General features: G+C 38.2%; 1 protein-coding gene across 2 annotated transcripts in view; it reads left to right on the top strand.

The window, feature by feature from the left end:
- The window catches only part of PPA2 (inorganic pyrophosphatase 2), a 34,570-nt gene extending 19,056 nt beyond the window's left edge, over positions 1 to 15,514 (top strand). Inside the window, exons 8-13 of one of the 2 annotated variants that reach the window (XM_030271639.4) lie at positions 6,847 to 6,974; positions 8,595 to 8,680; positions 9,683 to 9,752; positions 11,332 to 11,360; positions 14,237 to 14,276; positions 15,329 to 15,514. In XM_030271639.4, coding sequence (XP_030127499.4) covers positions 6,847 to 6,974; positions 8,595 to 8,680; positions 9,683 to 9,752; positions 11,332 to 11,360; positions 14,237 to 14,252 — 329 coding nt within the window. In that variant the 3' untranslated portion in view covers positions 14,253 to 14,276; positions 15,329 to 15,514. The remainder of the gene's footprint in view (positions 1 to 6,846; positions 6,975 to 8,594; positions 8,681 to 9,682; positions 9,753 to 11,331; positions 11,361 to 14,236; positions 14,277 to 15,328) is intronic. The other variant, XM_030271638.4, reaches the window with a different exon arrangement.
- Positions 15,515 to 24,682: the final 9,168 nt, after the last annotated feature.

Raw genomic sequence — 24,682 nt, forward strand, 5'->3', positions numbered from 1 at the left:
CAGGAAGTTAAGTTTTCATAGCACAGGTAAAGTGCAGTTTTTGTCTGGATAAATGGAGATTTGCTTCCTCAAATGTAGTATTATTGAAAATCATGAGACTTAAGTGAGGAGGTTTGTCTAAAACTGATTGTTGGGAAACCAAAAACCACATATGCCATCAGGTATGTACAATGACAGCCTGCTCTTTGTCGGTAAGGGAGCACCAAGGTGCAGAGCGGCCTTTCTGTAGGAATAGAGCAATCCAGTAGCTTTTTAAAGAAGTGTGTTTCTCAGCCATTGAAGTTTTTCCATGGTTTCTGAATGTAAAGTATGTCACTGGACTAGCCCTTCATTCTCAGTTTTCTTGCAGGTTACTTTCACATGGAGAATACTTGACTTGTGGGGAAAGAAGGGGAGAAGAAGAGATGAGGAAAAGGAAACTCTTGAGTTGATGCTAATTAAAATCATTGGGCAGATGAATTACTGCATAGTGTTTATGACTCTTTAACTACTTTGACAGTTAGAGATTAAGAAGTTCAGCTTAAGGGAAGAGTAAGTAATAGTTTGCTGTTAATGTCAGTATCAATTTAAACCACTCTGTAATGTGCAGTAAAATGCAATATACATGTCAGTAGTTAAAAGAAAAGTGAATAGCATTTCATTTCTAGACACAGTTTTTCTTAAAGACTTACCTTTTCTCCCTGGCAGTTTCTGAGAGAATATAGTCAGAAAAGTGGATGAGAGAATTCTGAAGGATTCTACTAAGCAGGGGCAAAACTGTGTTAGTTTATTCCAATATTGTTTATTATTTGGGGTTAACCATCTGTATTTGAAAGCTGTCCCTGGGTTTTTGGTTGGTTTTGTTTTTGTTTTGTTTTTTTCCCCAGGTAATGACTGAATTTATACCAGCTCTATTACAGCATTAGTTTATTTGGGAGGGGAGAAGAGCTTTAGTCTTAAAAAAAGAAGAAAAAGTAGTGGGTGGAATGGGCAAACCATTGCCTGTAGTTGATTTCTGTGTGCATCCTTCTTATCAGGGAATATGTGCAAAACTTCAAGAAGAGAACTGTCCTGAGATTCTGAGAAGTGTAGTACTACATATCCAGTTTAATATTATTTCCCTTTGGGATTGGAGTTGCAACCCAAGATTTACAGAAGAAAGAAAAGGGGGAAAAAAGCGCCCCTGTCTGCTTTCAGAAAACATGAGTGGCTTGCAGTGTTTAACAGCAATCATTCTTCAGTCTGAAAACAAACAAATCTGTCAGAGCAGGCAGTACAATATGTCCTTTTGTACTTGTTTTTCCCCCTTCCCAAAGTTGTTAATTATTTCAGCATAAAGGGATGGCAGCTATGGATAAAACTGGTCTCTCCCTCTGTAATTGATGTGCTGCTGTTTTATGGAGGTGGCCTCCTGGGGAAGATGACGCTAAGTGTTGCCTTCTAATCCTGTCCAGTCACTTCTGTACCATTTGTTAAAGATTTCCAACTGCACTGAGAATCATCACATTTGCTTTCAGCTCAGTATGTGCAGAGCCCCCAGTGAACATTTGGAAAAGATAATTTCAAGATGCGAGAGTGGTGATTACTTACAAACCCCATCCTGAGCCCAAACCATGTGTTAACTCCCCTTGCCTCTTTAAGCACACCCCAGGTACCTGGGATATTCCCCTTCGGGGATTGTGATCCTTCTCGTAAGTGCAATTGATTTTTCTGAGACTTCACAGAACTCAGAACTGAGAAGTCACAACTTCTGAGTGCTTCTCGTTGTTTATTCATAGCATTCCACTGGACTGTATTGTGCAGGCATTTATTGATAAATACTGGTTTAAATTGGAAACCCTACCTAGAATTCTCTGTTTCACACAGAGCAGTGAGAAACTCTTGTTTACAGTGACAATACCCCGGAATGACAGGCAATACTTAGCACCTGTTTAAGTGGGAACTGTGTCATCAGTAGGAATAGCGGGGTCTTAGTTTCTTTTTGGGTTGACTTTGTAAGGTAATCTGTTTGAATATTTCAAACACTTAATTCTGGTGGGCATGGGGACAATCTCTCACCAAATATAAGTGGTATGTCAGATGCAGACATCTGTGTGAGAAAGTTGCTTTTAGACTTCAACTAGACATATTCAGATTTATCTATTTCATTAAGATCTGTCTTTGTGGCTGTTGTGTTTCTGCTCAGGCAGTTGCTAGGCAGATGTCTGTTTGTGGACCAGTGGAGCAACTTTAGACCAAACAACTCTGAGAAAAGCCCTAAAAGCTCCTTCTTACAGACTGAAACAATAAATCTTGGTGGAGTAATAGGCCAGGTTGCTTTCTTTATTTTGTTGTTGTTGCTTTTTTTTTTTTTTTTTTTTTCTGTAAAATAGCCAGGAGGAGAAGTAAATTCTTGGAGTAGAAAGGTTTCTTGTCTGCTTAGCTCATAGTCTGGACTGAATTTAATATATTGGCTTTCACTTTTTTCTAGTTTGGGGTCAGAAGGGATGAATGATGATTTTATGCTGTGATTTGGTCTAAATGTATGTGACATCTTCATATTGGACAAGAAGTTTTAAAAATCACTGGCAGTTGAAGCAGGAATTGTGTTTGAAGCAGTGTATGAAGTCTGGCTTTCCAAAGGTCACTTTGCCCTCCTTTGGCAGATTGGACTAATCATATATACTGCATGGCATTTGGGAGGTGATTTAGTGGCCTGGAATCTTAGCAGCCAGTTTTGCTGCCATTGCTCACTGGAAAGATGCCAGGAAAGAGCAACAGCAGTTGGTGATGTCTGCTGGCTTTATTGTGCTGCCTTTTGCTGGCACTGGTGTAGTTAACTGTGCTGTGTTTCCATGCTGCTTTTACAATACACATCTCAAGATAAGGTTTAGTGATCAAACCCTAAATGGCAAAACTAAGGCATATCATATATTTTGTACTATATCTTGTTACGGACCTTTGCATGTGAGTGTATTTATTCAGAGAAGCAGCAGAGGCCCAGAAGACCTTTGTTGTGGATTTGTGTAAGCACTCAGTATAAGGAAATTAATTTGCTGTACCAAGGCTTCCCTCCTACCCCCTGCACAAAATACACCAAATGCCTTTATATGGAATGTAGCTGCTGCTTCCTGTAAATGTTTATAAGATGTTATTAAAAACATATGTCCTCTCTTCCCACAGACCTTGTTTAGTAAGCTTGCTGCAAACATGTTGTTTTAGCTTTGCTTGCAAGAAGCAGCATCTGTTGTACTAAAAATGGTAGTTTTGTACAAATGCTTTTGTTGCTCTCTTCTGTAAAGCCAGCTAGAATTGGGATCTGCATTCATGTTAGCTCACTCCCTCGACAGAGAGGTAGCAGCAGTTCTTGGTGCCAGTCTCTAGGGATTTTCCTTATGGCCACTGAACTGCAACCCTTAATGTGATCCATTGTGTCTTTTTAACCCTTGGCACTTAACTTTAGTGCCCAGAAAAATGAGACCTATGGTTGCATGCAGGCAGTGTAGAGAAATTCCCACTTAGAGCCCCATGGGGACGTGCTGATAAGGTACCTGCAGGAGCCTGACTTGCTTTGCTACTTTGAGCAGGGCTTGCTGGCAGGGTGAAACTGCTTTGGGCCATGTAAATACTAGCTGCTGCCAACCTGCCCCTTTTAACATCAGTGTGAGTGCATAGCTCTAAGGGAAGATAAGCAGTCAACATCAAAAAAGACTGTCTTGACAGTGTTTGCAGCAGAAAAGACATCTAAGTTGTTTGCTTTTTTAAAAATCATAATAATTTGAAGCTATCTTCTGTAGATATTAGTGTAGTAAATTATCATACTGCTTATTGTGATCTTTTATTTTACCTTTACTTACTTTTTTGTTTTCTGAATGTGGTTTTTCTCCTTTCCCCCATGATACCCCAAAGAGGCTGTTTAGATTTCAGTGGAAGACAAACTGTCTTTCAGGTTTTTCTGTGGTGACTTTTAATGAACTGAAGAGGTGGCTGTTGAATGAATGATGCAAGAGCTGCTGTTTTCCTTGTATTTTGTATTACATGCTGACTCCACAGCAACAGCAAGGATACTTTTTCTGGGGTTTGTTTTGTTGTGTTGTACTTTTTTCTTCTCCTTGCCACCAGCTTCGTTATAATACAGATGTTCTGGAGTCTTTTTTTTAAAGTCAAGCTTTCAGATTTCATTTGATGTTCAGTAGCTGTCCTTTATAGTAAAGAATAGGGAATAGGGACGAAGGAGAGTAACTTGCAAGAAAGAAAAGCAACCAATGCCCCCATTCTTAAGTCCTCAAAACCAGAGTATAATCCATCCATGTAATGCTGGAGTATGAGTGTGGTTAATTTTACTTAGGCAGGGTATTTTCCAGTAGAGAGACTGTGAAATTCAGGGAGGTGATTCTATCCATGAAGATAGAATCTCTAACAAAAGGAGGTAGTGAAAGTCTGTCCCAAAGCCTATCCTAATATTTGAGTCCTTCAAATAAGTATAAATAAAACCTATAAATAAGGGACAACAGATGGAGAAAAGTACCAAGTGCCAGTTAGTAGACTGAAAAGCACTTTTGATGAACAGTTTTTAGGGGAGTAGGAGGCAAATAACCAAGTAGGGGGAGTGAAGAAGCAGAGTTAGGAGAGACATTTGCTGGAACAGGAACCAGAAAAAAGGAGCAGCAGTGTGAGAAAGTATGCTTGAATTTAAGTGGTGTCTGGAGATGGAGGTCTGGAGTTTGTCCACTGCTGGGAGCCAAGGAAATTGCTGCAGCAGCCTCGTTTGCTTTACAAACTTGAGGAGATACTGTCTCTTCAACAAGTGTTAGATATTGTGAATTCAGACTTCACAAGAGGAGGAGATGACAATGCCTCAGGCTGGAAGAAGGATGTTCTCTTGCTTGGAGGGAACAGGATGATACATTGGAGTCCTGAAACTGATTTGAATTGGAGCTGCAGTTTTATTCATGCCCAAATGAAGCATTCGGCCTCCAACCAAGATCCCACCCTTTTCTAAATCATTCCTTCTTGGTTGGTCTTGCCCACCCACCCTAGTGAAAAGATTTTTGTGCTCTTAAACACGTATTTCAGCTAGAAGACCTGCCTCTAGCACAGCCTTGTGTGCCCTTGCTTTTTTCTGGGATTCTGCCAGTGGAATTCCCTGATCTACAGAAAGATGGCCAGCAGCCAAGTTCAAAATGTGTTTTACTCTGAGCCCATAAACACGTAGCCCTGTAAAAAACTGTGTGCAAAGCAAAAATTTACAGGGGGTTCTTCAGGGATTTATGCTTTATTTTTTGGGCAGTAGTAATGCAGTGGAATTTGCCAGTGGCATCTATGACATGCCTATTAACACTCAGAATGTCTTCTCACAGAGGTCTGGCCTCCCAGTTCAGTGTACATGTCATCTCCCTTGGTGGTCTACTGAGAATTGAATGGTCTGTAGCACAAGACCTTTTCTCTTCTCTTACAGTTCTCTTCAGAAATACATTAATGTCTTTGTTCAGGTTCATAATGAAATTTTAAAAGACAATTAGGCACTTAAAGATGGAAAGCAAATGATTCGGTATTATTTCCATGGACTAAGCAACTCTGATTTTATAGGACTGGATAGACAGAAGAGTGTCTTAGCAGAAATCATTGCCAACCAGATGTCATCAAGTGAGGCATTCCTATGGGAGAAGATAATGAAGTAACCAGGCAGTATTGAGGGAGGGCAAGAAGAAATGAGGAACAGAGAGATAAGCTAGTGACTTGCAAAACACTAGAGGAGAGTAACACCATGGAAGGTGGCCTGACCAGAGTGAGGTTATGAAATAGCTGGTAGACTGCAGCAGTAAAAAGTCAGCTCCCATTTCCATCAGAAGTGACTGTGGAAAGGAAATAGAAGATTACACCAATTACGAAGTATTTGGCTTCTGGGATGGATGAAATCCTTTTTTACATCAAAATAATTAGAACAGTGTTCAAAGCTTTTCCATGTAAGCATGTTGGCAGGGAGTTAATTTGTTAAGGGGTAGAACTGTGCCACTGCAAGTGACAGAAATGGTGGTAGTCCCAAAGGACAGCCCATTAAAATTTGATATGCACAGCAGGTAAGGGGTGGATCAAGAACTGCATCACTGATATGGCAGCATAGTCTTCAAGCAGAATTACTGTGATGTTTCATCTCTCTGTACACACCAGGGCAGTGTTCATCTCTGCTTCACAAGGGTGTCCTACAAATGGAATGCATTCCTTTTTGTGTTCTATCACATCTTTGTCCATCAGGATTGTAGAGGTAGAATTCTTTATCATTGTGAGTATGCAGATAGTGCAAGGTTATCAGTCAGGTTAGTGTTCAGAGCTCCTGGCACGTCTCTGTCTTGTCTTGAAAGGGATGAATTTGGAACTAATGTGAGCAAAAAAGTGCCTTTTCATATAACGTTGACAAGCCAAGCCTGTATTCTGTTTAGAGGTGCTGGTTTAAAGATCTATGTGTTGAAATTGTTTCTGTAGTTATTCTTCCATTTTCAAAAAATGCTCATAGCCCCTGCAATTGCTGGACGAAAAAATTGCATCAGTGAATAATCTAAGTATTGCAAAAACTACCTATTGAGATAAATGTGGAATTTTCTTTTCCTGTCACAAATATGGTCCTTTTATTCATTGTATCTTTGGGTCTTAATTAATGAAGGGCAGGAGACGACTGGTTTACCTACTTGATGTGGTTGTGAAATCGTAAGGTAGCAACTATGGGCAGCTAATGTAATTAAGTGAAATTTACCAATGACTTTGAAAGTATTCAGTGAAATCAAATTGCTTCAGATTCTTTAGGAAAATTTTGAAAATTAATGTTCTGAAACCTGTGAGTGACAATGCTCAGTCTTTTTTATTTTTTTCTTTTATCCGTTTAACCTACAGATATCGATGATGTCAAGAAGCACAAACCGGGTTATCTTGAGGCTACAGTTGACTGGTTCCAATTATATAAAGTTCCTGATGGTAAACCAGAAAATCACTTTGCTTTTAATGGAGAATTTAAAAACAAGGTGAAGATAATGCAAAATTAAAAATGCATCATTCTGTTATGTGGACGCTGTAATACATCCTAGAATTTTTGGAATTGTAAAGAAGGAGGCTTAATGAAATGAATTTTGATGGGAGGGACTTCTGTGTACAATTAATTAGGCTAGGATTAAATAATGTTTTCTGCCTTCCATTTTGTTCAGAGAAAATGCATAGGTCATTAAAGAAAGTCTGAAAAAAATTTAGTCCTAATCCTGATGAGATTTACACATGCATCTGTGTGTTTGCAGGTGTTTTTCAAAGCATTTTCATTCTCTGTGTCAGAGTAATGAACAGATTATCTTTTCAGCTGTTTTTGTAGTCCTGTTGGTAAAATTTTCTGACTTTTTTTTTAGGGTATGCAGTTTAAAATAATGGGCTACAGATTTTTTCATATTTTGTATTTAACTACTTACAGTAAGAATGACCAATGTTTGAAAGGAGACTGGACCAGGGAATAGACCTTGTTGGAGGAAATACATGGATTTTTCCAGAGAAATTTGATGCGATTTGAATAAAATTTCTTTGCATCTTGTGTATTGCATACTCTATGTAGATTATGCTTGGAAAAGACTCACGGGTTTCTCATGAATGATGTCCATGTGTCAGCCAGTTCAGCCTTGCAGGGTGCTGTGAAAGTTACATATTGCCTTCTAACCAGCACAGGCAACTTTACATGCTTTGTCTGGGTAAAGAAATGCCCTGACTCCCCCCTGCACTAAAACTGCCTTTTAAATCAATCAGTTGTGGAGTTGTAGGGCTTGATAACATGAACTCTCCCCTGTTAACCCAGGAACTGCTCTTAGAGGTGTTCCTGCACTGTGGAGTGACAGTAGACCATGTCAAGCCTGGAGACACTAAATGCCCTGAGATAGCTGGTTTGGAGCATTTGGGTAATTCTCAAGCATTTCTACAGACCCAGGATGTGGCGAGGCAGCTGTGGCTGTGCTCCAGCAGTTCTGGTGAAGTTCACAGTGTTCCAGTGGCACTTTTCCAAGTCATTCCTTGTTAACAAATGTGACTGTTCAGTTGGCAGCTTTTTGCAAGTCTAGCAGTCATCATCTGGACACCGAGGGCTTATTGTACTTTAATTTTTGGAAGCTTTTTCATCCTCACCCCCAGTATTTTTATTTCAAACAAGCAGAAACTGTTAAACAGCTGACATGTTATGTTCTTGCAAATGATTAAGTATATGATTTGGCATTAATAAAGTAAATGGAAGTTCTGCCTCTCCAGGGGAAACCCGAACTGTGACCTGCATCTGTAAGGGTGGAGTCATAGCTCACACGCTTGATCCCATTTAGAGCCTGGTACAATTTTCTACAGCAGTAGGGATGTCTGTAGCATGTAGTGCTGATTTAGTTTATTTCACGTAGCATTCGTGTTTTGTGGCTGCAGACTGAGGGAAAGTCCTGAATGTGTTGCCAATATATTTGATAAATAGTGAAGTTTGTTTCTTTACATAAAAAGGGAAATTTAATGAGGCCTCAAAGGAGGTGCCTTAAAATAACATAGGAAATAGTGTGTTTTAATAAACTAGTTCTATGGCTTTTTTTCTGTTTAATAACATTTTAATTTACAAATCTTTCCTTGTTGTAAGCTAGGATTTTGCTGTTGAAATTATTAAATCTACCCATGAACACTGGAAAGCTTTGCTTCATAAAAAAGTTGATGGAGGTACTATAAAGTGGTATGTATCCAGTCACATCTCTTGCTCTTCATATTGTACTATTCTGGTGCTATTCAGCAACTTGCAGATGTCCATGAACTGTTTAGATTTTTTTTTTTTGTATTTGAGATGACAGGAATATTAATGGATTTGATAATTAATTGATAATAAATAATGATTGACTAATTCATCCTTGTATATTGATGATTTACTGTTAAGTGGCTCCAGTAATGTATTGATTACGTAGATGTGACATTCATTTGAGAAATGGTCCCAGAGTGTTTGCTCAGAATTGTTGTGGGAGAATCTTGGGCTTCTTGTTACTGTTTATACTATTGCTTTGGGGAATTGAAGTTTGTGCAGTTTATTCTGTAGGACCTTAAAAACTCATGATCAAAGTAATTTTTGGTGTGAAAGGATATAGACTCATAGGGAAACATTTCTGCCAAGGATGTGGTCCCAGAGTTTGTCTGGAAATACTATGGGTATCTGCTGCTTTATATTGGAGCAGAGTTTTGGCCTGCTTTTCCTTCTTGCTAGATAATACAGGTGGGTTGCTGAAGTAACCTGCTGTTACTTCCATGATCTGCCTCCAAATATGGCCATCCTGCAAGGCAGAAGAGATGGGGTGTACTCACATCATCTCTGCTAGCTGTCACAGTGTTTCTCAGCTCCCTCAGAAAGTGCCAGTTTATTTTTGCTGACTTCCTGGGGGGATTAACTTCTTGACTGTGTTCCTCTGCACTTTACCCAAGCTAGCAGCCAGAAGCACTGAGTGTGAGCACTGCTTACATTAATACAGAATACACAGCCTAGACACCTCCTCAAACGCAAAGAAACAAAGAACACCCTTCCACACACCTGTTCCTTCCAGCATTGCTTTGTGGCTTTCACTTCCTCATCTCTTGTAGATACACATTTCTGAGCTCTATATGTGATGGTAGTTTTTTTCCTATAAGTACTTAATTGTGTGTGACTCTTTTCCACTGATGGATAAAGCAGGTTTTTAATTTTATTTTTCAGCACAAATATTCTGGTGAGTGGCAGCCCATTTTGTTGCAGTGAGGAGGATGCCCGATCGATTGTGCAGTCAGTAAGGATATTTAGTTTTCTTTCACCCCTTTTTTTCTTTTAATGATTAATTGGAAAAGACTGTTCAGAGCTCCAAAACTGAAATAAAGCAGCTAAATTGAAATGGTCTTTCCTTAAGCAAAAATTTAAGTAAAAGAAGGAGCAGAAAAGTTGTGGGGAAATGTAAGCGTTGTGATAGAAACCTTTCATTGCAGTGGTCCAATTGTGCTTTCTGGAAGGTTCATTACTGTTCTGCTGGAGTTCTTTTGCTTTTTATCCTTCTGCAGTGCTGTTTCTTCTGATCCTGAATAGCAAGATGGACTGGTATTTGTATCTAGCCCGCTGTCTTCTCTGTCTCCCCTGTTGCCATGAGTTACCACCCAGTGTTAGAACTCATTGACGAGCTGACTGTAGTCCCTAATCACTAAACAGATCCTTTGTTTGTCTACTTGCATAATTAAATGCAATGCTGTAAGAGAGGGGATGCTTATTTGAATGTTTACTAAAGAATACCTGTCATATTCTAAAAATTAACATAAAATTAAAACATGCAGGTTTCCTGTTCAGGCAAGAAAAATATCCTGCAGGTTTGATGCTTTTATGTGCAAATTTTAGTGGAGGAGAATTTTTTCCATTTCAAAATACACTAGTTTCGATGCCAGAAATTAAGCAACGTTACCAGAAATTACATGGAGAAATGTGCCCCCAAGTATTACTTTTTCTTTTCTAGCATAGGCTGTGACTGAGCCTGTGCTCATGACCACATGAGGTACTTTGCATGTGTGCATAGCTGCCAGGGCACCCAGTGTTTCACCTCAACAGTCACAGTAATTGTGCAAGTTCAGGTGTCAAAGGACACGCTGCCCACTGTCTGTGCAGTTAACATTCCAACAGCATTTCTAGTAACAATGTCTTGTCCTGGGTGCTGTTTTCTCACAAGAAAGTAAGACTCTGGATTGGAAAGAAATGTTGGTTTAGGTCATAAAGATGTGTCAAACCAAACTTTTCCTATTCAGATACGTTGCTTTCAGTACTTGTTTTAAAGTACTGTGTTGCATTTCTGAATTTCTGATTAATGGGACTGTAAATTTTAAATGAAAGAAAAACTCATTTTGGAATTCAAATACGATTTTAGACATGTCAGTCACAGGTATAAGCAAGTATTTACCTTCTCTGACTTTCAAATTTACAATAACTATGAGTCTTTAAATGTAGCTAAAACTTCAAGTCCAAATATTTTTGAATTGTAACAAATGTGCAAAGGAATATTTCCTTTTGCATTCTTTGCTCTTTGAGGCATGCAGGATAAATAATTATTAAATGAGCGGTATATCTTACTTTGTTTCTCAATAACAAATCTTCTTTTTTCTTTGGTTTTCAGGGAGGGGAGGAAATTAAGAAAATCAGTTGATAAAATAGATACCTTGTATCTAACTGTAATGCCTTTCTTATTTGAAAGCTTTCCTTCTTATCAAATAGTATGACTTCCTGTATTTTTTTGTGCCTCACATTCATTTAAGTGATAGTGAAGTTGTTTCCAGATATTCCTTTCCAACATTCTGTTTCAGTTCAGTCCAAGTGTTTTAATTACATCTTTGTAGGGTGCTGCCTCTTCATGCTTTCCAGACAGGTAAAATATGCAATACTCTGTTATAAATATTGTTCCTACTGCATGCAGTTGCTGGTCTGCAATAAGTAAAAAAGTAAAATGGCCTTGAAATAGGAATCATGGACAGTTGAACTCTAAATATAAGCAGGGAGGTTGACTTGCACATTTTAAACAGGTATCTTTTTGTCTAATACACTGCACTGCATGCTTTGGTTGTCAGACATTCATCTCTTTCATACTGAAGTGAAAGTACGTGAGTGTTGGCTGCAGAATTTTAATGGCTGTGGTGGTTTCAAATGAAAGCTGCCTGTGTTTGCAGAGGGTTTTGTTTGGGTTTTTTTTTTTGTTTTTTTTTTTTTTTTAAACTAAAAGCAGACACATTTTCTTCTAATTTATATCCATCTATTAGGTCCTGGATAAAAACAAAATAATAAAAGCTGAAGCAGATCTTGTATGCAAGTACAGTAAGAAACATATTTCAGCTACATTAAAAATTCTGAGCTGTTTCTGCAGTGAGAGCTGGTTCCCTACAATTCTTTTTCCAGCGTCAGATTTCAGTTGCAGCATTTTTGAGTGAGTGATTACTGCCTTAAATCAGATATATTGAGTTCTCAAAAAAACCCCAGAACAAAACAAAAAAACCCAAATACTCCAAAAGCCAAGAGGCAACACTCACTATTGCTGTGGAAGGGTTTTTATGGTGAGCAAGAGAACTATAACAGAACAAAATAGAAAACATTCAAATCCTTACCAAGTGTGCACTAATCAGAATTTCCTATAGCTTTTGACTGGGTGGTTCCCAAGGTAGTCCAGTTGCTCTCAGAATTATTTGACCTTTTGTTACTTTACAGATGAGGAACTAGAATGGCTTGTTTGGGTTGGGGAATTTCCACTCCACTGAGAGAGTTTCTAGATGGTTGGCATGTGTACTGTCACCTGTGTTGGGAGCAAACTAAGAACGATTCCACAGCAGGTGAATTGCCATGACAATCAATTCCAAAGAGATAGACGATAACCTGTGCATGTAAGAGCACATACTGAACATTTGAACCAGCCAAAATTACACAGTCCCCTGCAACTACAAATCTAAATGAATTTTAACACTACATAGTGAAAATTTCTGGTGTTCTCTAGCCTCTGAAAGTTGTCTCATCGGTGCCTCAGCTCCAGTGTCGGTTGATGTTGCACACTTACCCCAGGAGTCATAGAGCTTTGGAGATGAATGTGTTAGTGCTAAGATACACTGTTTATGTCAGGCTTTTAAGTGTTGCCATCTGTAAAACTGACCAGAACCACCAAGCCTTTGTTTAGTATTAATCCTAAGAATTTCTTGCTCTGTGAAGAAGCTGCTGAGGACTTTGCAAGTTGGAAAATCTCCAAGACAATCTATATATAGTTAGTAGAGCAATGTTTCTCAGACTTATCACATAATTCTTTCTTATAATACTGGAAAGTGAGCTAGGAAAGCTTTGTTAGATGGTCTCTTTTGATAAAATGCAGAACAGTGTTTTACAGGGAAAAATATTTGACTTTTCCTGATAATTTAAAGAAATCTCCAACCAAATTTGAATCTGTGTATTTATTGATGTGTTTTGAATAATTCAGATCTAAGCAAAAAAAGGTTTATTTACTGCCTTTCTCCCTACACATTTTCTGTGAGAATATTTCCATTTGGATTTAGTAAAGGTAGAATTTTCTGTAGTGGCCAGTTGTGAAAGAAAAGATTGATGGGGTTGTTAGTTTGGGGTTTATTTTAATGAATTAATTACTTTGTTTGATTTTTAAATGGTGTTCCAGATGAAAGTGTTGTGTAGTGAAGAGATTCTTGGTTCAGTGAGGTGAGATTTTGATCTGGTCATGGTGAGAAAGTACTGAGTCCTTATCTCAAGCTTTTAGTGCAGAAGTGGCAGGCACCTGCTTATAAATGGTGACCTCTGGATCTCCCTGCCTTATGAGATAAAGCTTGGGTTTTGCTGGAAAAAGAGGGGATGTTCTGCTGATATGATCTGGGTTATGTTTGTCATACTGGTACCTCCTTTCAGACCAGTCACATAACCCCCCCATGCAGGTCATTATCCTGGGTAAAGTGGAAAGAAGAATCCTGCTTCTTCCTTCCCTCCTCACAGGCTTTGTTCTCGTCAGTGTTTGGAGTCCTGTGCTTGCCCAGATTCAGGAAGGCTGTGTCACACCAGTGCAGCTCAGCCTGAGTGCTGCTGTGCTGAGGAAGGGCAGTGGAAAATTGTTACATCCTCATCATGAGGCAGGGTGATTTCAGATGGGTTAAAAGTGTCTTTAATTTTGTCCTTTAAGTTACAGGACAAGACAGGCTGTGCACTCCTGTGATTGAATAATGAAATATCCAGCTTTGAAATGCCAGACCTGGGTTTTAAAACAATTAGTCACTTTCTACAGAACTGAATTATTTTGTCAAAATGGAATTGTAAGAGTATCATCACACATTTATTTTAAATTGTTTGCATGTGTTTAATGTAAATTGTATGTGTGTGTATGTATTAACATGCATACCTGACAGTGAAACACATAAAAATACCTTTCTAGTTATTATACTCTTTAGATGTAAACAACAAATCTTGTTATTCTCGAGGGTGATACAGTCATCAAAAATCCCCATTGCATTAGGTTAAGGTGTTAATCTATCACTAATTTTTCATGTGCTTGTTTTGTCATTTATGAGCAACAAAGAAATTTGTACAGTGAGGGTGAGAAATCTGTAAGGTAGAATATTGTCCTGTGGGGACAACAGAAAATTCTGGGTTAGTTAATATCTCTTGATTTGAGCATTAAAGTACCTGTGAATTTGGGTGCTATCTGTGAAACTTTAAGTACTGAAATGTTGGTTTGGGTTTTTTCCCTATCTATTTTTTTCTCTTTCTTAGGCACCAGCATTTATGAATGGAGATCCTGTTTCCCCAGAAGGTATCTTTTTTCTCAGATGTCATACAACTTCTCTTAATTGCTGGCTTTAAAAATTGACATGAAAACTGTTTTGTTGCAAAAAGGCAGTTTTGTGTATATGAAAACTATAATAGTTATATCCTGCCGTATGGTATTGCCTGTTCCTGCTAAATAGAACATGAACAGAAATCCATGAATGCTCTGTGGGAGAAGATTACTTTTGGATGAAAGTGTAGTCCACATAAAAAGATAAGAAGATAAAATTTTTCTCTTACTGACCATGCAAGGCAAATGCTTGACATTTATCTTTTTTAAAGGAGATAGGTTGCTTTGCCTTAGTTTTTGTCCATTCCTCACAGTAGCTAAGTAATCAAATAAACAGCTCATTTTCCTAAAATGGACATTTTCATACCTACTATTTAAGTTCTAAAGACAAAATTTTATCCTGTCACTGTTATGACTCTTTTTCATGTTAACAGAGCATGTGTTTTTCTTTAAGAAATAATAATGCATCCTACATTTTCAGTTTTAACTACTTTAAAAAAAGATTTTTCTATTGGCAGGAACTATAGAGAGGACATATGTGCTTTTTGAGATGGAGGGAGTTACAGAAATACCAAGTTATACTTAGTCATGAGCCAAGTGCCAAATTGTTTGAGAAGCAGCATCTGTGTAGCCCATGTCATGGGAAAGCAAGTTGCATTCCATTTGTCTTTATATGGCATGCCAATAAATAGCATTTATTTACCAATGTATTAGATCTCAGACCTCTGACAGAAAACTGAACATCATCTGCCTGATCTGTGATGTTTTCCAGGAATGGTTACAACAGTATTATAACTTGTTGTAGGATTGGTACAGCTTAACAGTTAAAACGAACAGATATTATTTTGAGGCCATGCTTTTCACAGGGTGGAGAATAGAGCTAACACAGCTAATACTGCTAACATAGCAGTATTGTTAAGGGAGGGAAGGTAGCTGAAAGGGCAGAATGTTGTTTTTTCAAGTGTTTGTGCATGTCTGGTGGTATAAAACTAATGTCACTCTTGTATTTTTTTGTTTGTTTGTTTTAGTTGATTCCTGGTACTTTTTTCCCAAGTGATCATCATGGTCTTCTGAAGGTGTATCATGAAATCTTAAAAATCATCGCTTTTTTTGAAGATGGACAAAAGCACTGATTGTTGGATTCCTGTTGAAGCAACTTTTCAACTTGTGTAAACCTTCTGTAATGTAAATAAACTCTGCCATTATAAAATGAATGTTTTCTTTTTGTGTCTGTGTAGGGTGGAGCAGAGGGAAGAGGTGGGGCTTGCTTGCTTGTTTGTTTCTGAATCTGAGAACTGGAGAACTGCTCTTATCCACTCATGAAGTGTACCAAATGAGATGAGAGATAAGTTGTCTTCAACCTTTTTCTGCAGATTTTGGAATAACTGAGCCATTGGATGCATTGGGTGTTAATTTGTGTCTCAGGGCTTTTCTGGCCACCCTGACTATAATCCGTTTGAAGTTGACAGTAATCTTTATGTAAGAGGCTTAGGAGTTTACCATGTTCTTTGATAGGTGACTGTTTTCTGAGTTGCAATTCACTTTTGTGCCCAGTTGTCTCTGCAGGCTTCATAGAGTTAGAAACAGAGCATGCTTGCTTTAAAAAAAATACAACATTCCTCCAAAGATTAATTCAACTAGGAAGGACTAATGCCATAACAATTGAAATAAGGATGCACGTGTGCTCTCTGTTCTACATCCTGTTTTGATAACTTGTGTGTTTCATCACACAGGAAGGATTTTCCTTATGGAAAGCTTCCAGTTTTAGAACTGTGTATGCTTTTGATAATTATTTGTTCAATGAGACAAGATTAATAAAATGTACAGAACTGAGCTTTGTGCTTTCATGGCACAAATTCTGCCATTTTTTCCTACTGCAGGATTATGTCTGGCCTATCTGTACCGCAGTGTTCATTAAAGACAAGAAAGGCAGCTATTAAGCAGAAAGAGAGGAAATGATAATATAGACAGACAGCTTTATCCAGCTTGTTACTGAGACCAAAGGTGAGCATTGTCTGCTTTGTCTGATGACGGAAACAGAAGGTTAGTGCTGCTGACATAGGGTGGAAGTGGAAGACAAAGAACTGCAAAAGTTAGGCTGTGGCTTTCCAGAGAGGATTAACTTTTCCTTACAAAGAATAAGTTTTTAGTAAGAAAGGTTTCACCTCTGGGAATGTCTCTTTGATTTTAGGATAAAATTTCCCTTCTTTAGTCTCCTCTAGTGTATTGTTTAGTGTACAAGCACCAGTCACTTTGGAGATCTGTCTGGCCCTCAGCACTTAAAAGGAAATTAATTTCTTCCATCTGCATAGAGTTTTGCATTGTTTATATATACGGTTTAGGTGTGATAGGAGAAATGCAACCTAAACTTGAGATATGAGAGGCTACTTTTAGTTTTTGTAGTTAAGAGATATGTTGCAGCCAACATGCACTTACAGCACTGATTTCCCATGCTTTATTTTATACTTAAGAATTCTAAGTACATGCAGCATTATACCCCCAGGTTTTCTTAAACAGAGTAAATGTTTCCCAAATGCCTTGTGTTCACTCAGGATGAGATTCCTCTGGTTAGAGGTGAGCTCTTGTAGCTCACAGAACAGCTGCTGTATTTTCCCATATGGTAGTACACCTAGGAGGTTTCCTGTTTTGTGAAGTGCTTAAGGACAGCTGAACAATGAAGGGCACTGTGTAAATCAATTATTTTCCCACTACATAATCACTGCTGTCCTTTTTCTTAGCAATTTTTTTTTATACATAGAGTGAAAAGTTGTACCCATGTGAAAACCAAATAATTGATTACAAATGCACCTGTGCTGAACTGTCAAGCCATAAGTTACTTCATTTTTACCTCATGTAAATTTTAGCAGTATTCTTTAATTTCTAAATTTATTTCTGGAATGTGGTTATGAATCTCAGAAGCAAAAATAAATTTCTAAATCAGATAAAGCCTTGTGCAGGGAAGTAACAAATAGTACTTGGGAAAACTGAAGTGATCAGAGATGCCTAATACTACCATAAATTTGACAATGTTGAAGTATTTCTTTCATACTGAATATATAAACAGATGACTGTCATGGTGAAAGTAGTTTGAAGGAAACTGTGCATGTTCATTCTTTGAAGATTTTTCCCAGGTGGGATATAAAGATGTGCTGTTACACATAGCCTTGCTGTGAGAATGCACTGGATGCCACTGACAATTTTCAGAAATTAAGCATAATGAAGGAGCTGTAGAGAGATGGGACAGAGAAACTAGAATATATTTTTCAGGTCCTAGGAAAAAAAGTCTGAAATAAACAATTTTTTTGTTTTATTTTTGCTTTTTTCACAGGCTAGGTCTTCTCTTTGTGTTTATTTGCATATATTGTTCTATTTAAAATTTGTTTCATTTTAGCATGAAGGTAAGTGTAGCAGTGTCCACTTTTCAATAGTTTTATGAAAGGAACTTTTTTATATCTGATACTAGTATCTCCAGGAAATGTGGACATGAAGAGAAACATCACTTTTTTTCTCCAGGAAATAAATCCATCCTAACTGTATTTTTCACTGGGTTGAATATATAATACTCACAGGTACATACTTCCTTCAAGATACATTTTTGGCCTGATTTCTGCTTTGCAGAGAAAGGAGAGGTTATTTTTTTTTCTCCCCTTGCTGTTTAACAATGAGGGTTCTTTTTACTTACATAAATTATTAGCTGCTGCTCAAAATAGTACCTTTCACTGGCATGGAGTTCACACATCAATCCCCCCAGTCAAAAGTGGGGTTTGAGTTTTACTTATGTGGAGATAATGTTCATTATTTTTTAAAGTGTGAAAATCAAAGGACGGCGAAAATAGGATGGTGTTGTCCCTGTCAGGACGTTATTTTCATGCTGTGAGTAATAATGGATATACTCTGAAAACCTCTGGAAGAATAGGAAGTCATTCTGAGGTATGTTTGGGAGAACTGTTCATAGATGTTATGCAATGAGATGTTACTCCTCGCCATAACTTTCTGTGTTTAACACTTGTGAGATACAGCATAAAGCAGTATTAAACTGATTGTAGTATTTTATGCTTCCCTTTGCTTTTACTGGGATTGAATCTTTTTAATGGCTTGTAGTTCAGTTTTTCTGGTGAAAACGCAGAGACATTGTTACATTAGTAGGGTGCAAAGAGTTTGTTTTTTCTGCCCGTGCTGTGAAGTGTAAGGTGATTTTCCTATCAGGTTTGACAACCTGGGTTCCATTGCCTATGGACTGGAGTTCTGGGATTTAGAGAAGACAGGAAAGAAGCTTAGCTTTTTGAACAGAACAGAAAGAATCTAAGTGGTTCAGGCAAATAAAAATAATGAATGGAATTCTAAATAGGAGTGAGTGAAATACTTTAAAACATGCCTAAAAAATAAAGGCAATACATAACAATGCTGATTTCATGCAACTAGAGAGGTCAATAGGATGCACTTGCCAAGGAAGAGGGTTTACCTACCACACTAAAGTTGTAATTGCATCCCCTAAGTGCTTAGAAATAGTGCTTTAATCTTTGGCCACCTGAGTGGGGGCAGATAATGGAAAGCAGCAACTGTATATACTGTTGATTTCCTGGGAGTCTCTGGGGTTATGCAGATATGACCTGGGTGCTCAGCAGTGTTGACTGACTGATAGACCCACACAAAGTCTTTTGATTTCTCACAGCTCCTGTTACTGCTGTGTTCTCTTCCTGAAGCTACAGATGGGGTCTAGAGAGTAGACAAAAAAAAGCCAAGCTCACTGCAGCAGATTATCACTTAGCAATTATTTGTCAGCTTTGGCTCATTAATTCTTCACTACTTCTTGTAGCACAAGTTTTGCAGAATTCAAGTAGTGCTGCATGATTTTTTTAAAATTTTCATTCTAGATCTGCTAAGTTAAAACTGAGTCAGTCTTGTCAGTGATTCAGAATGTTAAGTCAGTATGTAAGATTTTTGTTGATTATTTGCTCTGCTTGGAAGGGTCAAAAAAGGGCTTCTCTTTGTAAGGGAAGATGCAGAAGGAAGAAATAATGTCACTATTCTATGCATGAAGAATATTTCTTACGTGCCTGAGCACTGCTGCCCTTTAGCTTTTTTCCCTAAGAACGTCCTCATAAAGTTTGTAGATTCTTTATGGAGGTCGCCAAGTTTTTTTCATTATCTTTGGAAGAAAAATATTTGCATTGCTCAGGTGTTAGAGCACATATGCAAATTTGTGTGTTCAGTTGCACACCTAGTTGTTTGCTTCTGTGTATGTAGTAATACTTGCCTGGAAACTAAGGGGTTTTTTTCAGACCTGAAAATCTGGTTTTCTGTGCAGTGTCCAATTCTAAAAAAATCACTGGATAGTCTTGTAGGCTTCTCTTTTGGGATGAAGAGAGTAAGTGTAGTCACTGAAATGGTTGTGCTTTGTAGCTATTATTAGTCCTGTGCTCATTGATTGGTGTGTGGATAGGGATATTGGAATGCTATGCAACTGGTTGGTTACTATGTAATCTGCCCGCTGCTGTTATACCAACGACAAGTTTGGGGATTCTCTCAAGCATTTTGTATTTCACATTTTTAATTTGCTGAAGAGTAAACATCTACCTGTAGTCAAAAGCTTTACAAGGACTACAAAGAATTAACTAAATTCTGCTTCTCCATTGTGGGCTTGGGCCTGCCAAGTCATCTTTATTCCACCTGTAAAATGGGTAGAAAAGTTTCTTTTATGAGCAGTCTGATTATTAATAGAGACTTGCCCTAGCATTGAGAGGGGGAGTTCCTTCCAGTGTCTCGGAAAACGTAGGATTCATTCAGCTTTGTTTACAGTGAGGAGTGGGCTATACTGACAGGCTTTCTGCAGGATTTGGCTGAAGATGCAGGCTTTGCTGGTCAGACTGATCTGCCCAAGAGTTGTCTGATGGCATAAGTATTTTAAGAGTGAAAAGAGCATCAGTGGCGATGAAAGTTCAAGGTGTAAATTAACATCTTGTCCTTGTGAGTTCTTCAGGAGACCAGACTCAAATTTTAAGCAGGTCTTTAAGTCCCCTAATGGGCCTGTTCATGGGGTTTTTTTGGAAAGCAGACATGCCAGATTCAAAGTATAACTCCTGACCACCTGGGAATTTTGAGCATTTTAACTTTAAATCATAGGATACCTGGGAACAAAGCTGGTTTAAGAGTCAAAGTAAAAATATCCTGCTACTTAAAAATTTACGATGTAGTAAAAAATCACATCTGAATGGAAACTTGCTTTCCTTGGAGAGCTGGCATGAGAGGGAAGGTACTGTCAGGTGAGGACAAAATTCCCCTGACAGCTGTTCACTGAAATTCACTTTTTGCCTCATACTGCCTTGCTTTAACTAGATTCCTTGTATGTTATGATTTGGGAATCAAGAGCTTTCTGACTGACAAACCACACAAACCTCTCCCTCACTTTTTGTGTCTATAAATAGGGATAGTATCTGTTTATGTTACAGTAATGTTGTGGATATTAGTGGCTTAAAAACCTTAAAGATCAAAGAAATCTGATTACTAACAGATGTCTCTCTGACCCTGTAGGTTGGCAGCACAAAGCTTCTAAGTGTTCAGGAGTTTTGGGATCCTGTCAAATAAAGTTTCTATTGCTGTGTATACATAGAAGGGAAATCCTGCAAGAGAAAATAGTCAGGATAAGCACTGTTGTGAAGTGCATATGAAAAGAAAGTTGTAGCTAGTCATGCAACTGGGAGAACAAGAGGAGAGACCAAGAGGACTCAGATGTGGGAAAGGAAATGGCATCTTCTGTCCCAATACAAGAAGATATTTGAGATGTGTTTTTGTGGACCTAAGTGTCACTGCAACCTCTTTGTCCCGTTTTTTTGAAACCCTGTAAAGGTGTTCTTCCCTGATTACTAATCTGCTTTGTAAAGTCTGCTCTTGGATTCATTTAGCACTTTATCTTGAACTGGAATGGTTCAAGATACCTCCAACTGAAATGCAAATTAGTCTTAGATGTCTCTCTTCAAGTCACATTTCTTGGAAGAAGTGACACAGTTCTTGAAAATATCATAATGATATTTCTGTGACGTACAGGCTCTTTGTTGCATACATAGTATAGCTAATTGAATCATACCAATATCCTTATGGTCTGCCCGAAAGTGTAATGTATGCAAGTTGCACAGCACGTGATATTTTTCACTGAGTATGTGATCTGGTGATCTTGTGTAAAAAAAGTCTCTTCAAAGACTGGGCAGAAATAGGGATGAGGGGTGGGATGGGAGATATGTCCTTTTCCAAGAAGCGACCAAGCAAGCTGTAGGAGTTAGTTGAACATATGCATGGCAGCTCCTGAAACTTTTAACTTAAAAGCCTAATCAGTTTCTAAATATAAGTTTATTAAAATAAGTTTAGCAGAAATGGTTTCTTTATGATGATTAGTTGCATAGTGAATAGATGTAGCTGACTCATTCCAAGTTCTCTTTGGGTTTTGCTTTCTGAATTTTTAAATTATACGTTTTCCTATTTAAAAATTCCTATTTTTAAATTACTAATTTCAAAACCATGTTGTACTGAAGTATTCTGACCCATCAAATGATACAGAGTATCCTTAAAAATAAAATGCTTGTTCTGCATAACATCTAGAAAACTGGTTTTTTCTGATTTTTAAAGATGCTACTTTCTAAAATATGAATAATGGAGAAACCTAATTTTGCAGCCATAACCATTTTCTGCATTTATTAGAACTAGTAACCATGATCAGAGAGCATTGTGGTAGGTACATCAAAATACACCTACCACCTCAAAGAGCTGACGCTCATAAGCATAAGAAAAAGGTAAGATATGGTAGAAGAATTAAATGCTTTTCCTCTTGTGCCATGGAGAGAACTTGAGGAGCAGGTGAACACCAGTTGGTTACTTGGGGGCAGTGGCTGGTATGTGAGAGAAGAGAGCTTTATACAGACCCTGGCCCCTCACCTTCCATACTGCAATGTCATGGTGCTATTTATTGTTTGGCAGTTCTGTGTTATGTGGAGGAGATTGGCTGCTTGTGACACAAAACAGCCACATAATCAGGATAAATTTAGCATACCCTAAATAGTAAAAATGTAGGATACTGGGACCTTAAATGCATGGTGTTGTATCTTAATGTCTTGCTGACCTATGTACCACATGTTGTAGAGGTCTGGAAAACGAAGCCTTGTGTTCACAGAGGAGGTAAGAGTGTGACTTACCTCAAGGAAGTTCTTCTCCCCAGAACTAAGCCCTATCTGTTGTGTCCTTTTGTCAGTGGAATCCTGGAGTTTTCAGGAGTGACACCAACCTTCATGTTTTTTTCTTACATGCGACCAGACAGAAGAGTTTGTGAGTGAAGAGTCACTACCTTTCAGGGGTTAAGCTAGTATCATTTAAATTGTTTTTGCAAACCCTTTGAGCTGGCTTGGAGATTACTGACCTACCTAGCCCGTGTTACTGTCAAATACTTCTACAGCACTGACAGAGAACTCTTACCTCACACATGGTGGCAGGACTGGGAAATGAAAATCTTTTAATACATGAAGCAACTTCTGCACATAATGCAGACCTACTGAAGTTCGTTCTTTCTTCTTACATCCAATCTTGTATGTTAATGAAAGTATAAACCAGAAGCAATTCCTTTGGCCGGGTGGCCGAAAATATTTGTATGATGAGACTGTAGCCATCCAGGCTGAACTATCCACAGAGTCCCAATAAGTTCCTATATTTGTTAGCAGTTTTCCATTAATAAGATTTTCTGGTGTAGGAGTCTGTGTATTTGGCTTTTTATTCATGCTGATGTTTGTTTCAGTAGAAGTGTGGTGTTTCAACCATATGCTCAAATGTTAACATGTTTAATACCAGCAGCAGATTATTTACATTAAAGGACTTGGAGCCAAGTTAAACTGAGTTGCAACTTTATTAACTGAATTACAGTATTATTAGCAAAAAACAGCTGTGATAATCGAGTATATCTTGCTTTATTTTTCCTCTCTAATTTTTCAAATGGGCTGAGGCAGATCTGTCCTTGTTAGAAGTTGTGCTCTTATCCCTACTTTAATCCCTTTTGCAGCAGTGTAGAGGGGGAATGCCAAGAGGTATACTGCTTGAACCTAAAGCTTATGAGAATGAGGGATAGGAAGGTGAGTATATCCAGAATTTTATTCCATCCTCCCTCTCTCTTGTTAGGGGACTAGAAAATGTTACTTGTCTCTCTTTTGACAATGCACAATTTAGCTATGTTAAATTAAGCAGTAGTTCTGGAAGAGAGATTTTATGGGCAAGACTGATGCAGTAGAATAGACTGTCCCCAAATGGCTGTTGATGCACAATATCTAACTATCAAATGCCTCAGGAGCTTTCCACCTCTTGGATCAGGCTTTCAAAGTGTTACAGCTTTGATTCTTTAATGAAGCAAGGGCATTTTGATAGAAATGTCTGTCAGAAGGACAACCAGACTAAACAAGTCAGCAGATTTGAGGAAGTGGTAACTGAGCAAAGCATGGTGTGAACAGTTAGTGATGGACATCTCTGTTGCAGCCAGAGGAAATGGTCTATTCATAGATTATGTCAGAACTGGAACTGCAATGCAGGAATAAAATCTCTAGACTTTGTTTTAAACAGTAAGGAATAAGGCATTACTTGGTGGGATCACATCTAATCTAATGGTAGATGATGTGATTGTGAAGTGCAGAATTTGAATAAGCATTCGGCCTTTAAAAAATCACCAAAACCCAACTCCTAACAACAGCCTCAAACACTGGATGATCATTAAGCCAGTTTGGAAAGAGGATCAGAAAAGTCTTTCTTTATACAGTTCCCCTTTCCTTCTGAAAAAGAGAACTATCTGAGGAAGGCAGAAAGGAGAAGTTCAACGGAACTTTTATGGCTTGTTTGTTGGCAAATACTAGGCCATTTTTTTCTTTCTTTTTTTTCCTCCTCTTTCTTTTTTTTTCTTTTCCCCTTCCAAAGTTGTTAATTCTGGTTAGGCCCATTTCAGATGTTCATGGAGAGGGCTGACAAGGACTAAGCATCATAATATGATCCAGCCACTAGTGATTCTGCAGAAGATGGACTGTTGGCATCCCATGTAAAATATATCTGCCTCCAGAGGCATTCTGACTGTTTTTGAGACAAGAAGGCAGCAGAAGAGCTGTACAATGGAGAATAAAAAACTGAGGAATTTACACAGAGGAAAAATTTATCTGCATGTGGATTAGGCAGCAGTAGAGGTCAAGAGAATTTTCTCCTTGCTGAGCTGTTGTTTCTGAGACTGGGGATAGTGAGTGTACAGGCAAGCTGAGGGTTTGTGGGCTCCTTTTTGGAGAACATAGATTTGTAGGAAGTGTTGGAACAGGAGTTGTCTGGGTGCTGAAGCTGAAAGAAGGTGGTATATATGAAAATGAGAGAATATGAAG

The sequence above is a fragment of the Taeniopygia guttata genome, chromosome 4 (assembly GCF_048771995.1).
Source record: "Taeniopygia guttata chromosome 4, bTaeGut7.mat, whole genome shotgun sequence".
NCBI classification, from domain to species: domain Eukaryota; kingdom Metazoa; phylum Chordata; class Aves; order Passeriformes; family Estrildidae; genus Taeniopygia; species Taeniopygia guttata.